This window comes from Haliotis asinina, chromosome 1, assembly GCF_037392515.1.
Source record: "Haliotis asinina isolate JCU_RB_2024 chromosome 1, JCU_Hal_asi_v2, whole genome shotgun sequence".
NCBI lineage: Eukaryota > Metazoa > Mollusca > Gastropoda > Lepetellida > Haliotidae > Haliotis > Haliotis asinina.
The window spans coordinates 56,129,616-56,144,301 of record NC_090280.1 but is presented as its reverse complement, the minus strand read 5'-3'; the positions used below and the strand labels follow the sequence as shown (position 1 = coordinate 56,144,301).

Sequence of the window (14,686 nt, the reverse complement as noted above, 5' to 3'; positions counted from 1 at the left end):
CATAAGAACTAACCTGCCAATCATTGATAATTTAAAGTACTATATTGCAGTGCACGGTAAAACAGCTCCTAATGAGATTAGTAACATAAACATAAAAAAATGAATATAACCATGATGCAAGGTTTTGTGGAGGTGGGGACAGTTGCTCAAATCGATCTTAGCTCAACGACTGTTTTTTGTTCATGTTAGAGCAGGGAGACTTACAAGTATGAGAGTTATGTTAGCGCTAATTAAGATTGATTTGGGCAAGTTGTTTCCATGCTGTCGTCTCAACCAGCGCAGCGAAAACCGCGGGGACGAATGCTGAACACATAAGATCGCGTTTCAACCACACAATCAAGTGATCAACTGCATGAACATCGATCTGCGCAATTGGGAAATGACAAAACGTTTTGTCAACCAAGTCAGCACTGCTGACCACCTGATTCCATTAGTCGCTTCTACAAGCATAGTCGCGTTTTGTGGGAAGCATGGGTCTGTCTTTTGGTTAAGACATTAAAACAATTAACTTTACGGAACAGTGTTCTATATCAACCTGACAAACATGAAACAGATGAAGTCTCTGACTAAGTCACTTGTTGAAAGCTCAAGTCCAGAGAAATTCTCTTCCGAGTAGTAAGCTCACAAATAATCTACTCAACAACAAAAGAAACATTACCTTTCAAAACTGACTGCAATGGGTAACTCAGTATCAAAATTGGCGTAATCAGCAATGGAGACCTGTGCCTTTTTCTCATGAAAGCCAATATTGTGTTTCGACAGTTGATGGCAGAGTGAGAGTATGACGAGGTGGAGGGGAACTGTGGGGTGGTCCAGCTATCACGAAATAATGTGCAGTTGGTCTGAACCTGGTCATGGTGTTCCAGAACCTTGGTCCAGGATGTACAGAGGACAGCTGCTGGCTATATTGACCAAATCATAAGGCCCCACATTACACCTAATTTGGATGTTACAGAAATCACATCTTGCAAAAATAGAATGTTTGTGTCCACACTGCCAGAGCAATGTTGGACATCCAAACCCTACAATAGCCTGCACCGAGTCCACACAAAATTCCAACAGAACACCTTTGGGACAAGATTCAAAGAAGACATTCAGACCTCCAACCAAGGCCAACAACTGTGACTGGAGTCAAGACTAATTTTACTGATTTTGTGTGAACGCTCAGTGTGATCAAGCCTGAACTTAGTCCTCCAATTTGTTTTTGTTAATTGTGCCTTAAGAAACAGTGCCACATTTCTGTAGTGGCTGAGTATTTGATAGCACAAACATCTACATGTATTGAAATACCAACAGCCAAGTGTGGCAAGTTGAGTTATTGCAGTAACTTCAAATCCATTGAAATATCACAAATCATTCAACAAACAAGTTAAAATTCATTTTATTTCCAACAAAAATTCCAAGTGAATTTAAAGGGCATGAGATGATATGGAACTTGCATGGAAGGTATCCTGCAGGAATACACACTGACTGGTCTATGCACCTGAACTGACAGGACATCCCTGTGGAGTATCAATAAGCCAAGATGTATTGCTTGTACAACTAGTCACATCCAGTATTTACAGTGGTTATGTGCTGGGTCCAGGGATGGCAACAGGAAAACCTTTTTTCAGCTATAAACTTAACACCATGTCATCATGAGTGAGTTCGGTCTTATGTCACTTTAGCAATACTCCAGAAATATCCCAGTGGAGAATACCAGAAATGAAGATTGTTCACTGAACTGATTAATTTGACATATAATCAGAATATTGCCATCCCTGGTTAGGTCCGATACCAATTTTCTGAGTATGCCCACCAGCAGCAATTAGGGCAGACTGATACATGCTTCATATAGTTAGGATAAACCTTAACTGTAAGCATGATATATTACACTAAACAAGTGGACAAAGATGACATTGTTTGAAATTACTATAGCCATATGTTAGACCATGATAAACTTATACCTTCACCAAGAATCATGTTTTCTTGAATGTTTCTTTAAGAAGTACACATACCTGTTTTGATAATTTTTGGGTTACCGATTTGATCAAATTCAACACCCGTAAATTAATCCTGAGAAGATGATCCTGAACAACAGTCCAACTGTAACAAACTCTAATCTTAATGTAAACATAATTCATTGTTCTAAGGTCAGTTTAAAGTACTTAACAGACAATCAAGACAAGACAATCTATGTGCCATGCTGGGTGAGAAACTATTTACATTAATAAATGCAAACAATAATGGAAACAAGCAAATGAGTCATATTTCCTGAAATAAACCAACAGCCCGGATATAAATTCACTTAAGAAACATCTGAACAAATCTGGGATTCAAACCTATGGTCACTGGATCCTGGCATGCCTAAGGAATGCAACTCTGCACAATGATTTATGATAGACACTTAGAAATAAGACTTGCAGTCTCAGCTGTCACGGTCACAAATATATGAAACAACTCAACAATGCGAGACAGACATTTGTAAGAGATTCTTCAATCAAACAGGGATCCATTTAGTGTAACAGAGCTTCATCACATAGTTCAAATACCATGTAAAGGATTGCATCATGTTTTCCAGTGGTTGACCCTTATATGGACATGTTGGCATATTTTAAGATATTCCTTTTAACCATAGGGCCATCTCACATGCATACTTTTTTGGCAACAAAAACATTGCTAAATAATTGTAACGCCATGCACTAACATCAAAGGTATTTCTGAATCAAGTACATGTATTTACACATATAAACAAACTTGCACATTCTCACACCTAGACTGTAAACTTTATGTTTATTAAGGTACTGACATTATCTTGACACATGTTGCACAGACAACTAACATGGAAAAGAACAAAGGTGGACGTATAGGTTATTGTTTATGCTGGTGCTGTGAAGATAAAAAGGAATGATATGTTCATGATCATGTGAATGAGGTTACAGATGATGTTTATTGATGAAGCACTTCAGAGCAGTTATACTGACTGAATGCTTGCCCTATATAAGTTCTCAGATGATGATGATGATGAAGATGATGATGATGATGATGCAGATGCAGAGATGTAATATTAAGGATGACAAACGTAAATGGCAAAGTATAGTTATTGCCTGTTCCAATATCAGGTAGGCTATACAGATGACATTGACTAACCGAACATAAAGATGATAATATAAAGTTATTAGCTGTTCCAAGATCAACATCGGCAACAATGGTGATATTTGAAGCACAACATGAAAATTATACAGGCAGAAACAGAAAAGGAACCATCCCCATTTCCTTCTCAATGCCTAAAGCCAAGTCAGTGCCATATGATAACATTAACTTACCACTATCTTAGAGCGAAGAGAGCTTTGAGAAACTACTCCCTGGATTATAGTACCCACTGTGCCACTGTACAAATCAATCTTAGCTCCAAGGTGACCAGAACTTCCATACCTTAACACAGACAAGGAAGTTTTGGCACTAAGGTTGTTTTGTACAACCCAGGTCCTAAGGGCATACGTATGTAGCAGTTGACATCATAGCACTAAACATTCAAATCCACCATACATTTATGCCCACAACAGTACATAACCATGACAAATGGTATAGTCAGCATTTAAGTATTGCATGAAAATATTTTGAAATTCAACTACTGCCACAATATGCAGCTAGTCTGCAAGATTCTGTTGTCAATGATGTCCATGGACATGTAAAACATAAACCATAATCAAACAAAACATTCTGACAGTTTCTTTAAACCTTTGTCTCAGGTCATGGTTAAGATGTACGCTTGATGTGGATGAAACCTGTGGTGATGCTGGTCTCACTATGCATGTGGAGTTTAGACTATGGTGCTGTCATTACACATACACTGCAAATATGTAAAAATAAAAAAACAAAAACAGTTTGACTAGGAAATATATCCACAAACATCACACCCTAAAGTACACTATAAGAACAACTAAACCATTCACAACCTCATCAAATGCTTTACTGATGAATTCCTCTCATTATTTCCATACTACGGTAACTACAGTCAGTATGACAAAAATGGGAAAGGTCTTGTGCTGCTTTGGTCAATATTCCAGCTATACTATAATGAGTGATACAACATATTATGGATACCAACCTCTTTATTTTACATGTGTATCATGATGAGCAAGATTCAAGCAAGACAATGGAATAAGAATCCATACCAAACTGCTGCATCAAAATACAACAAAGAAGTTGTTACCCATAAAGTATTGTACCTATCATACTGTTCATCAACTTCTAAAATGCCAATCCAGATCCGATAACAAGATAATATGTGTACACAAGTGGTGATATCTGCTTTACTCACTGATGAATTGGATTTTGGCGCACTATACAACACTTCAAATACATGGCTACTTCCCTGACAATAAAGACAGCAGGTGGGAATATGGACTTGTAAAATTGCCTACAGTCTGCCACTAGGTTGTGTTCTGTCAAACTGCATACACTGCGGGGAAGACCATGCTAGTTCCCCGAAAGTTGTAACAGTCACACATGTAGCCTACCCCGGCAATCTCCAGCTGATACAGCCGAGTGAGTTCAGTTTTATGCTGCACTCAGCAATATTCCAGCTATATGGTGGCCGTCTGCAAATAATCAAGTCTGGACCAGATAATCCACTAACCAACAGCATGAGCATCGATCTTCACAATTGGGAAACGATGATGTGTCAAAGTCAGCAAACCTGCCTATCCGATCCTGTTAGGTGCCTCTTACGACAAGCATAGTTCCCTTTTTATAGCAAGCATGGGTTGCTGAAGGCCTATTCTACCTTCACAGGTCCTGACACTTGTGAACGAAGTCCAAACTATAATTAAGGGTAATTCAAAGTTCAAGCTCGCAGACTGAAAGGATGTATCAACATTGACCCTTTCAGTATCTCGTGAAATTCATTTAGTGTCTTCAGTTACACAACATGAAGCTAGTGACAGGACAAAGAAAAAATATATCCTGGCCCATGATCAGCTCAAGTCCCTTACAAACAATTAAGAGATTCAAAAAGGTTTTTGTTCTTTTTTTATGCACTATTTTAATCAAATCAAAATTAATACCTCTATATTTGAGAAAATAGGATTAATAAAAATCACAATTTCATTAAACATATTTATTCCAAACCTGCTGTGATGGGCATATAGTTGGGAATCCTAGATAAATTCCACAGAGTTTTTCTAAGCATTAATTCAGGGGAGACTATTTTCAGCATCCAAAGAAGCATTCATACAATCCCAAAATAACATTACATGGACTCACTCAATCCAAACCTTTCCCACTCAAACATTGAGGCAATTTGATTTCTGCACATTTCATTTTCCGAATCTGAGAGACAAAGAAAATGGCAACTATAAACAACTCAGTGAATCCTGATTCAAGATTATGCAGTGGTGAACACCATTTGATCTGACACCCTATCCAACACAAAAACCCACATTGTAATGTAGATGTCATGGGTGTCAACTTTCTCACAACATACTCATTCAAACCTGCATTATCTGTCAGATAATGATGGAATATATTTACATTATATACATAATATAATCTGTTACAGGCACAGACTAAATTAATGAGTCAGCTTGGACATAAAAAACGAGTTTGGACTCCCAAGAATCAAGGAATTGGATTTACAATGTTCAGCTATGTTCCAACAAAAACATGTGGCACCAAGGGCTTCACACATTGCACCCACGAAGGGAATCACACCACAACTAGATAATGCTGAGATCATATGAACAAGAACATTAAGCTATACTCAATGGAAGCTTCATAACTTCAACCATGGGTGGGACTCAACAGAGGACTTGCTGCGGTCCCCGTAGTCATAAAGAAGCTCTTCCCCTACTGAAATTTTACGAGATGCCACGAGAGTTAGGTATGGCAGTTTCTTGATCTCAAATATTTTGGGTTGGCAGTTTCCATTTCGACTGTGGTTGATGAGTCGACCTAATTTTCCACTTTCTGCTGTAGCGTCAACACTGAAATAATAGCAATTATTATTCAAAACATTGACATATACTTTCAAGATAATATAATGACAGGATTAATAAAAACATAATATTTATAAGTTACCTAAGTTGTAGGAAAACAATGGATGGCAAACACCTAAAGGCATTTCCTTGGAGTGAGATAATATGGCAAGAAAATGATACAAGATGTAATCTTTTCGAAACACTGCTTTCAATAGTTCATTTCCCAAAGAAAAAATCATTTCATAGAGGCCATATTTAGTAGAAACCTTACAATGCATATTTCAATTCATTTTGTGCAATTTGACTGACAAAATGTTGGGAGTTTGGGTGTTTCATTAAACATGGAGAGAGTTCTTTAGTGAGTGTGTTGTGTCAAAGTAATACAGAAAACAATTATTGTATTAGTGCAATATGTATCATTTCAAAAACATATTGCTGCATACCAGTAATAACACAGAGTCCTAAAGAGGGTTTAAAATGAGTGAGTGCAGTCACCAGCCGTTATCCATCACAGACTGCCATGACTTACCAGTAGTGCTTGTTCTTGTGTATAAAGTAATACATGTAGCAGCCAACCTTCGGGTTGCTCGAGTAATACTTTTCTTTCTCTTTCGCTTCTCCGATATCTATCAAGTCACCAGCATACTCAACAACGAACTCTCCCTTCATGAATGGTTTGGTTGCCATTACACCACGACCTTTCCCTTCAAAATGTACAACCTGAAAGAAAAGGGTAAATATCAACTACATGTCACTTTGTTTCAAAGAGACAACACAGTTAAAACTGACATGATGTATGAATGAACAAGCCAATAAAAACAAACAGGTCAACCTTGTATGTTTCCATATGCATACAGGTTTTACACCTCACCATCTAGTCATCCGCTGCTCAGGTGTGGGGTAATACAAACACATATTCCCTGAAATTTACCAAAGGCCATGTCATTTGGGACATTATAGTATGAACAGGAACAGTACATTTCAATATTTTTACCCTTCTGTGACCACAGACTGTCAATGTGGCATGAGCCAGTTTCACCTATTCTCTGCAAAGAAATTGATAACACTGTCGGTTTTTGCACTTATAGGGTTACACTGGCAGTCATCTTGTCAATTTGGCAAGCTTCCATACATCTATATGATACAGCGTTTGATAAGGCTATTCTTTCTTTTTCCATCATGTCAGTGTAGATTTAAGTGATACTCATCTGACTTTCACTATCATAATTGATGTTGTAGTAATACATGTTCATTTTCAACGTTTGCCCAGTTCACTTATGAAGTTATATATATACTCTTATACTTATTGCTAAGTTCCCATAGGCAGTACAGGGTTTTTTAAAAAGTGATGCACTCTAGAACAGTGGGAAACCAAAATATCACATCCAGAGAGATGAACAAAATTACCAAGAACATACGTACATGAAGAGTAGTCACCTGTGTTTGTGTTTGTCATGAACCTTATCCACATGACCACCAGTTCATTCCAGGCTCCAAAGGAATTATCCCAACATACACAATATTACACAACTTGAAAACTTTACACCAGTAAGAACTAAAACTGATCAGTGGAGGTCCCCTGGATTGCCATCTTGGTAAGTCAAGGTAAAATCCTGGCAGTTGATGAAAGAACATTGTCAAAAGGTAAAAAAGTCAGAAAACACTACTACAGTCTGTTTGCAGTGAAAATGTACCAATAAATTTCACTTTCAACAAAAAGGTTTATCAAATAAAATGAAATTAAGATTACAAATCATCATGATTTTACCTTACCAACTGCACATTTAAATCTCAGAAATTTATTCAACTTAAAACTGATGATTCTAGTTTCAAATCACTATTACTGGTTTGCAATACAAGGGGGATAAACACAGTAAAACATTAAAAAAATGCATGTGGGGTATGTGATGAGCATTGACTAAGACCAGCACTGCTTGTTCTCTGTGTTTCATTAAATATACGGACCCCTAGTAATGCAAACAAGTCACAGTGATTTGAAACTATGATCGTTTGATAAACAAGTTTTAAGCAAAGTTGAATAAAATTCTGAGATTTAAATGTGCAATTGGTAAAGTAAAATTTATGAAGATGTGCAATCTTATTTCCACTTTATTTGAATTTGTTTTAAGTGAAATTCATTGGCACATTTTCACTGAAAACAGGCTATAAGTGTGCCATTCAGGCACCAGGAACCTTTTAAAAATCTGTCACAAAGACAGGATTCAATGCTGTTCAGCAAGCTGGTTGCTTTCGAACTGTGATACACCCATAACAACCTACCTTCAACCCGTCCTCACAGTGAGAAAGAATTTTTTTCTCCACTTCTTCAGTTTGTTCTTTCTGAAAATTCAAAATATCACTTGGTTAGTTACATGAAACATACTACAATAAATAACACCCATACTATTTATCAAATATGTTGTCATGCTTGTCTGTTGTTTAGTGCTTTACTTAGCGATATTCCTGCAGACTGGACCAGAGAGTTGATGAATATTGTGAACAGTCCTTGCCAAAAGGGTATGACATGCTATCAACCAAAATCAGCATGTCTGAACACCCAATGCATCTAGTTGCCTTTCACAACCCACAGGTACGACTATAATCAAGTCTGGACCATTCACCCCAGTGATCAACAGCATGAGCACTGATCAACATGATCGAGATACGGTGACATGTAATAACCAAGTCAGCAAGTATGACCAACGAATCATGTAGGCTGCCTCTTAGGACAGACAAGGGTTACTGAAAAACAGTTCTAATTAGGACCTTCACAGGTAGCCAAAAAAGGGAGAATCAACACGGTACTTGTGAACACCTTTGGGAAAATACTTGCACAGAAAGTATAGAAACAATATTGTTCGATCAGGTATGGCTTATGAGCACAATAGTGACAATCCATACCTTGAGTGAGGACAAACATCTTCGACCACTTCTTCTCACAGGGAAATAGTCTGTGATTGTATTGCTCTGTGTTGGAGCCTCAGTTTTTCTGTGAAATAAAGCAAATATGATAATCTCACTATCAAGCCATGACAAGTCTGCTGATATTAGTGATAATACTGAACATGCTGTTATGTGCAAGTTTGTGAGTAATGTAGGCATATACAACTTAGTAGAACGAAATAGACTGTAACATCATTAATGCAAACATTGCATTCAAAACACTGAAAGTTTGAGTGTAAATAAGGCTTATTGCTAAGTAAGAGCCTGTATCAGTTCCAAAGGCTGAAATGCTTTCCAAAGGTTCCCATGTGGTCACTGTTGTCCGAGATATCCTACAAGTTCAAATCAAATGCTTGATTGCACATCAAGACAGGCCCACTTTCCACACCCTCGCAAGCTGCCATTCATGATTTTAGGCATCATTTTAAACTGGTTGTTGACTAAATCAACCTTTCCAAACTTCAATCCTCTTATCACGCCCAGGGTGAGAAAATCACAGTTCTGGGTGTCAGGGGAATGAATGGCCACTGATCAGAGCATACTTTGAACACTATTTCAGTTTTAATAGTTTGGAGGAATGCAAGTTGCACAAATTTCCACACAGGAATGGTCCAGACAAAATATCAAACTCAAGGTAAATGTTTGACTGAACACATACCCCTAAGACAACTATTTGTAGACATTTATGGCATCCTAGTCAGTGAGTTAGTCTAGTTTTATGTTGCCCTTCAAAATATCCTAGCTACATGGTGGTGATCTGTAAATAATCAAGTCTGGGCCAGACAATCCACTGATCAACAGCATGCATGTCGATCTACACAACTGAGATACAATCATATGTGTCAACTAAGTCAGCGAGTCTGACCACCTGATCCAGCTAGTCGCCTTTTTATGACAAGCATGCGTTACTGAAGATCAATCTTAGCCCGGATCTTCACAGGTCTATGGCATCCTGAACAAATCGCCTCAAGTGCACCAAATATCTCCATGTCACTTACTGTAAGAATCATACATATCAAACAACTAAACATGGTGAATGCATGATGTAAAAGGCTTACTTCCTCCTTCCAGGCCTTGGTCTTGGTGGTGTGAAGGACTTATCATCTGCCGGTGTGGGCTTCACTTTCCCTCGTCTCCCTTTCATCTTCTTGGGCACAGAACTTTGTGAACTACTGGATGAGGAAGGACTTTCAGTCCCTTCCCTGAGCTGTTTACAATGTGAGGTAGATTCAGAGTCTGACAGACACAATTTGGGTTCTATCTGGGCATAGGTGTGGTCGTCACCGACTGGTGACTGACTACCTGTACTTGATGTTTGCACACCATTATCATCACTACATGCAGCAGATTCTGAAACTGAGTCCTTGTCTTTGATCGGAGAGGCCTCAGGAGTCAACAAGACTGAGGATGAATGTAGGGACTCCTCGCCATCAGCAGCCTTGTCCTCATCTGAAATTTGTAATAATGATGTGGCTTGTCATGGTAAGGTGAGTGACAGTGACTTTTGGTTTCATGCCATTTTTAGCAATATTACAAAAATATCATGGCAGGGGATGCCAGAAAAAGGGTTCACACAATGTACCCATGTCGGGAATCCAAGCTGGGTCTTTGGCGTGACAAGGAATGCTCAGTCTAAGTAAACTTAGTCTCAGTGTATTTCGTTACCCTCCACCACCTAGCAGAAGGTCACGTCAGGTAACCTTTGAGCGACAAATGGCCGTCCAATCAAACGCAAGACAGATTTAATCAATCAGACAACGACTACTACTTAGGGATCGGGGGGACTTTCAAAATATTCAAGTCACTGACACAGATATCTCCAATAACAAAAATCTGCATATAACACAGTTATTTCACCTGCAGTATATATGCGTTGGGGTTTCTGTTGACATTGTTACCATTAGCTAATATTTCCGCAAGACAACATCTTTGAATATTGCCCAAAACACTATTTTCAGCGACTGTTTACTCACTGTTGTCATGGTTGTACGTACGCCATGTGCATCACCCGGAAGCGAGTGTACGCTAAATAGCATTTGGAATCGTTCGGGTATGAACCTTTTAGAGATAAAAAGTTCAAAAGGTATGTGCGAATGTGCACTTTTGTGATCTTGTAAGCTGTGTTCTGATTGGTCAGTCTCAAAGGTTACCTGATGCGACCTTCCATAAGGCTTTGTTAGACTCAGTAGTGGAGTGTAACGAAAAGTACTGAGGATAAGTTTACTTAGACTGAGGAATGCATTAATTACTAGGCTACCCCACTAAAGCTAAAAGGAAAGGAAAAGAGAGCATAACTTGTAGGTACATAGTTTGAACATGCCAATGTAAACGTCAGGGTTAAAGAACAGTTATCAAAGTATGGGCATGGTCACTAGAGGAAATCTGAAGAGGCCAGTTGAATTCTATCATCTAGTTTTTTTTTTTTACAAAATGGCAGACATCCAAAATGAGCTGACCCTGTAGATGGACTACATGTATTTAGTTTTCCTGATTTTGTCTAACCCAGTTATCCCTTTTTAACTTACCTTCATCCTCCAAATGGATCTGGCTTTGTTTTGTCTTGGAGTCAATGGCCGTCTGTGAATCAGCAGTTTTTTCCATTTTATCTTAATACTGACAGGTCATCTGAAAACATAATGATGGACTGTAGGAATATCCTGAAAGACTTTTGTACTAGCTGTAATCAAAATTTTGGTTAAACATAAAATTTTACTAAGTCATGGTTTACTGTATACTGGCGTTTCCTATCCTAGTGGTTCTTGCAGATATCAGCTGGAAAAATAATACAAACAGTTCTTATCGCATGAATGTGCGTTGTTTTTAAATAAAGAGACTCCCCCTCTAACATCTGTATCTATCAACTGCCTGATCCATCTGGTGTATTTCCACTCATGAGCTTGGTCGTCTGCCACTGCCTTAATGACGCATTGCCTATTCTCGCGGCATAACAAGAATGTAACTTTATGAAGTGTAAAGAAGAGGAATCCTGTTGGAAAGGGTGGGAAAAAGTTATGATTTGTCCAAGTTAGTTAAAATTTACCAGTATTAATTACAATGCAAAATTTTGATCATTCGAAGATTTGGGCTACTTCCTAATTACCAGTCAGTGATGTAAACAACCGCTAAGTATCGCGCTTATGCGATCTCAGCAGAAAACATGTTTACTGCGAGAACAGGAAACAGACAGGAGACAGACTACATCATCAATGAACAAATCAGCTCTGTATCAATCAATCAAAGCTAGTGAAAGTTTGGATATGGTACTAGAAACCAACATAACAGAGGTTGTGGGCACATTTCCTGGCATGCCTTTGGGTACACACTCATGTACCTTTGCTTGGCAATGGATGGATCTAAATGGTTTCTGGTTGGTTGACATCTGAATTGTTTTAAATTACGCACATGTTCTGTTTATCTTACGCCAGTAACGGCTACTAGTTTTCACATAATGGTACAATCCTCAAGCCAGCGTCAAAGAACACACGATTTCGCACTGCCATTTTGGTTTTATTGAACATATTAGCAATGGATACGTAAAGTATGGTAAGTTTAGGTACCTACACATTCAATCTCAGGCAAAGAGCTGAATTAGAAGATACAAGGGCCAGAACGTTACACATCATCAATCTTACAACTATGTATCAACATGAAAGTATCGATATGGATGAGGCATGGTCTGAGACGTCAGTGGCTGTGAACACATTCATAAGATGCAATAAAACGTTGAACTATTTCTCAACCATACCATTTATACAAACATCGGTCAGAAATATTGTATGTCAATCAGTCGAGATTGTGACTTTCATCCCCCCAAACAGAGAACACAAATTCGTGTTAAATGCGCTTCGCTGATTGGTCGTATCGCCACCTGAGAGAACATTCCATTGGTCGGGGAACGTTCTTTAAAGGGATTTGATTGGCTTTTCAAATAGTGAACAAGTCGTTCTATTGAAATATAATTAATAATTGTACGCTTCCATCTAGTTTGATATTTATATGAATAATAATTACGCTGAAATTATAACTGTGACTTTCTTATGGAGAAATAACCTTCCACAAAACCGTGTAGACTTAGTTATACTAGTTTCTTGACGTACAACTACTATAAATATTCACCCGCTTTTAGTCATATTTAATTTGGGTAAACATATTCAATAAACATTTGACATGCAACTAAGCACAATATTAGCCATTTTTTCTATGCCAACGGATTATTCATCAACCTCTACAATGTGAAAAAAACCAGATGTGTTGTGATTAACAATATGCAGTTTTTGGAAGGTAGTTTGAAAGGCATTGTGGGTAATTAAGCAAGGGACGAGTAATGTTGCCGAAGAGGTGTCGTAATTTGCTGTGAAAATATTATGGCAACAGAAGCAAATGTAAGCCCTGTATTCGGTCAACATCGACTAAATAGAAATATTTAGTTTACAACTGAACCATTTTAAAGAAAATAATACGACGAAACTCGTTTGCTTTACATAAATTTGGATCTTAAAGGGAGGAAGTAAACTCACGTTCACCACCACACTACAGTCACGACACACTGTACTGATGGCAAATAATGTGTTTTGTTTGACATGGAGAATCCTTCGTTGTACCTTTATTTTTGAAATGTCAATATCAGATGAAACGTTCCATTCCAGGCAAGATTTCTATTAAATGGGGGCTTTTTTGAAACGGATTATTCATATAGGTGAACAACCAACAAAATAGAAACCAGATTATTTTTTTATAACTTTATGAATTTCAGCGCCAGTCCTTATCTTTTCTAATGTGTTTCCCATCATTGTTCATAGTTTGTTGATGCTACACTTCTTACTGATTGACAGATAGGAACTTTTAAGTTTGATTCAATTAGACAATTTTGTCATGTTTTTTGTGTAATCTTAGTATGGTATTTATATCAAGGAAGAACCAATCGGGAGTAAACCTTGATCTGATTTCTCGTCCATTTATGTCCATTACATGACGAACCATTAGCTTCACTTTTCAGTAGTTTAGTAGCTTATAATATAGCATAATTTACTGGAATGCATATTTTAACTAAGTTAGTGCAAATCTCCCATGACTGAGCAAAATATATAATGGAACTGCTTTCATTTCAGTTTGTAACCAGGAAGTCATACTGAATGTAACACATATTCCCATAATATGAAATATATAGAACAGAACTAGTTGAAATATCCAGGTGCTTTCTAAAAGGGATAGGACTTGATCTGTGACATGGCTTAATGGGTTGCATGATACTTTCATACCTCGCAGCTTGTTGTTATACCTTTGTAGCTTGTTTTCATGTCTCAGTGGTACACCTGAAATGCTGCTGATCTTCCATCAGATAACATTAAATTTACTTTGAATCCTTCAAGGCTACTATTCCATTTTCTGTCAGGCGTCTGTTACAGAACAGGTCTGGTGTCCATGCTCGGTGTACGGGCTAACTAAGCTGGAGATCATATAGTTGCAGATTGTAGCCTCTGGCCTTAGCTTGTAGTTGGTACCTTAAGGGCTTGGATTATTGTTTACGTTTTTATACATAGTTTTGGCAGGTGTTGTCACAGGCTTGGATGATGTATCTGTACAGCATTCACTCAACCATTACAACATTGTTCCTGTACCCATCATTTCCAGTTTGCCTAGAACTATCAATTTCAGTATTCCTTAATTCCAGTACGTCATATATGTTTGATGATAGAGGAAACTTTAAAATAGTATTTGACTATTTTCTTATAATTTGATGCCTAAGGTATAAGAATATGTATCAGTGTACACACTCATTCACT

At 37.8% G+C, this 14,686-nt stretch overlaps 2 protein-coding genes across 2 annotated transcripts in view; one reads left to right on the top strand and one right to left on the bottom strand.

Moving 5' to 3' along the window:
- Window positions 1–1,363: 1,363 nt before the first annotated feature.
- Window positions 1,364–12,778, bottom strand: LOC137294371 (N-lysine methyltransferase KMT5A-like). Its single transcript, XM_067825377.1, has 7 exons — window positions 12,649–12,778; window positions 11,429–11,528; window positions 9,962–10,352; window positions 8,862–8,949; window positions 8,241–8,300; window positions 6,490–6,680; window positions 1,364–5,966 (listed from the first exon to the last, which is right to left on the bottom strand). The coding sequence occupies exons 2-7, from the start codon at window positions 11,502–11,504 to the stop codon at window positions 5,756–5,758; spliced, it is 1,017 nt and encodes a 338-aa protein (XP_067681478.1). The 5' UTR covers window positions 11,505–11,528; window positions 12,649–12,778; the 3' UTR covers window positions 1,364–5,755.
- Window positions 12,779–13,181: 403 nt separating this feature from the next.
- LOC137294393 (protein strawberry notch homolog 1-like) overlaps window positions 13,182–14,686 on the top strand; it is a 34,214-nt gene continuing 32,709 nt past the window's right edge. Inside the window, exon 1 of the mRNA XM_067825399.1 lies at window positions 13,182–13,285. Coding sequence (XP_067681500.1) covers window positions 13,268–13,285 — 18 coding nt within the window. The 5' untranslated portion in view covers window positions 13,182–13,267. The remainder of the gene's footprint in view (window positions 13,286–14,686) is intronic.

What these genes read in the sequence shown, in the direction of transcription:
- LOC137294371 (XM_067825377.1), bottom strand. Translation starts at nt 11,504, where the DNA reads ATGGAAAAAACTGCTGATTCACAGACGGCCATTGACTCCAAGACAAAA. An exon ending in GATCCATTTGGAGGATGAAG is followed by an intron (nt 10,353 to 11,428) that starts GTAAGTTAAAAA and finishes TACAAATTTCAG; the next exon opens with ATGAGGACAAGGCTGCTGAT. An exon ending in CCAAGGCCTGGAAGGAGGAA is followed by an intron (nt 8,950 to 9,961) that starts GTAAGCCTTTTA and finishes TTTATTTCACAG; the next exon opens with AAAAACTGAGGCTCCAACAC.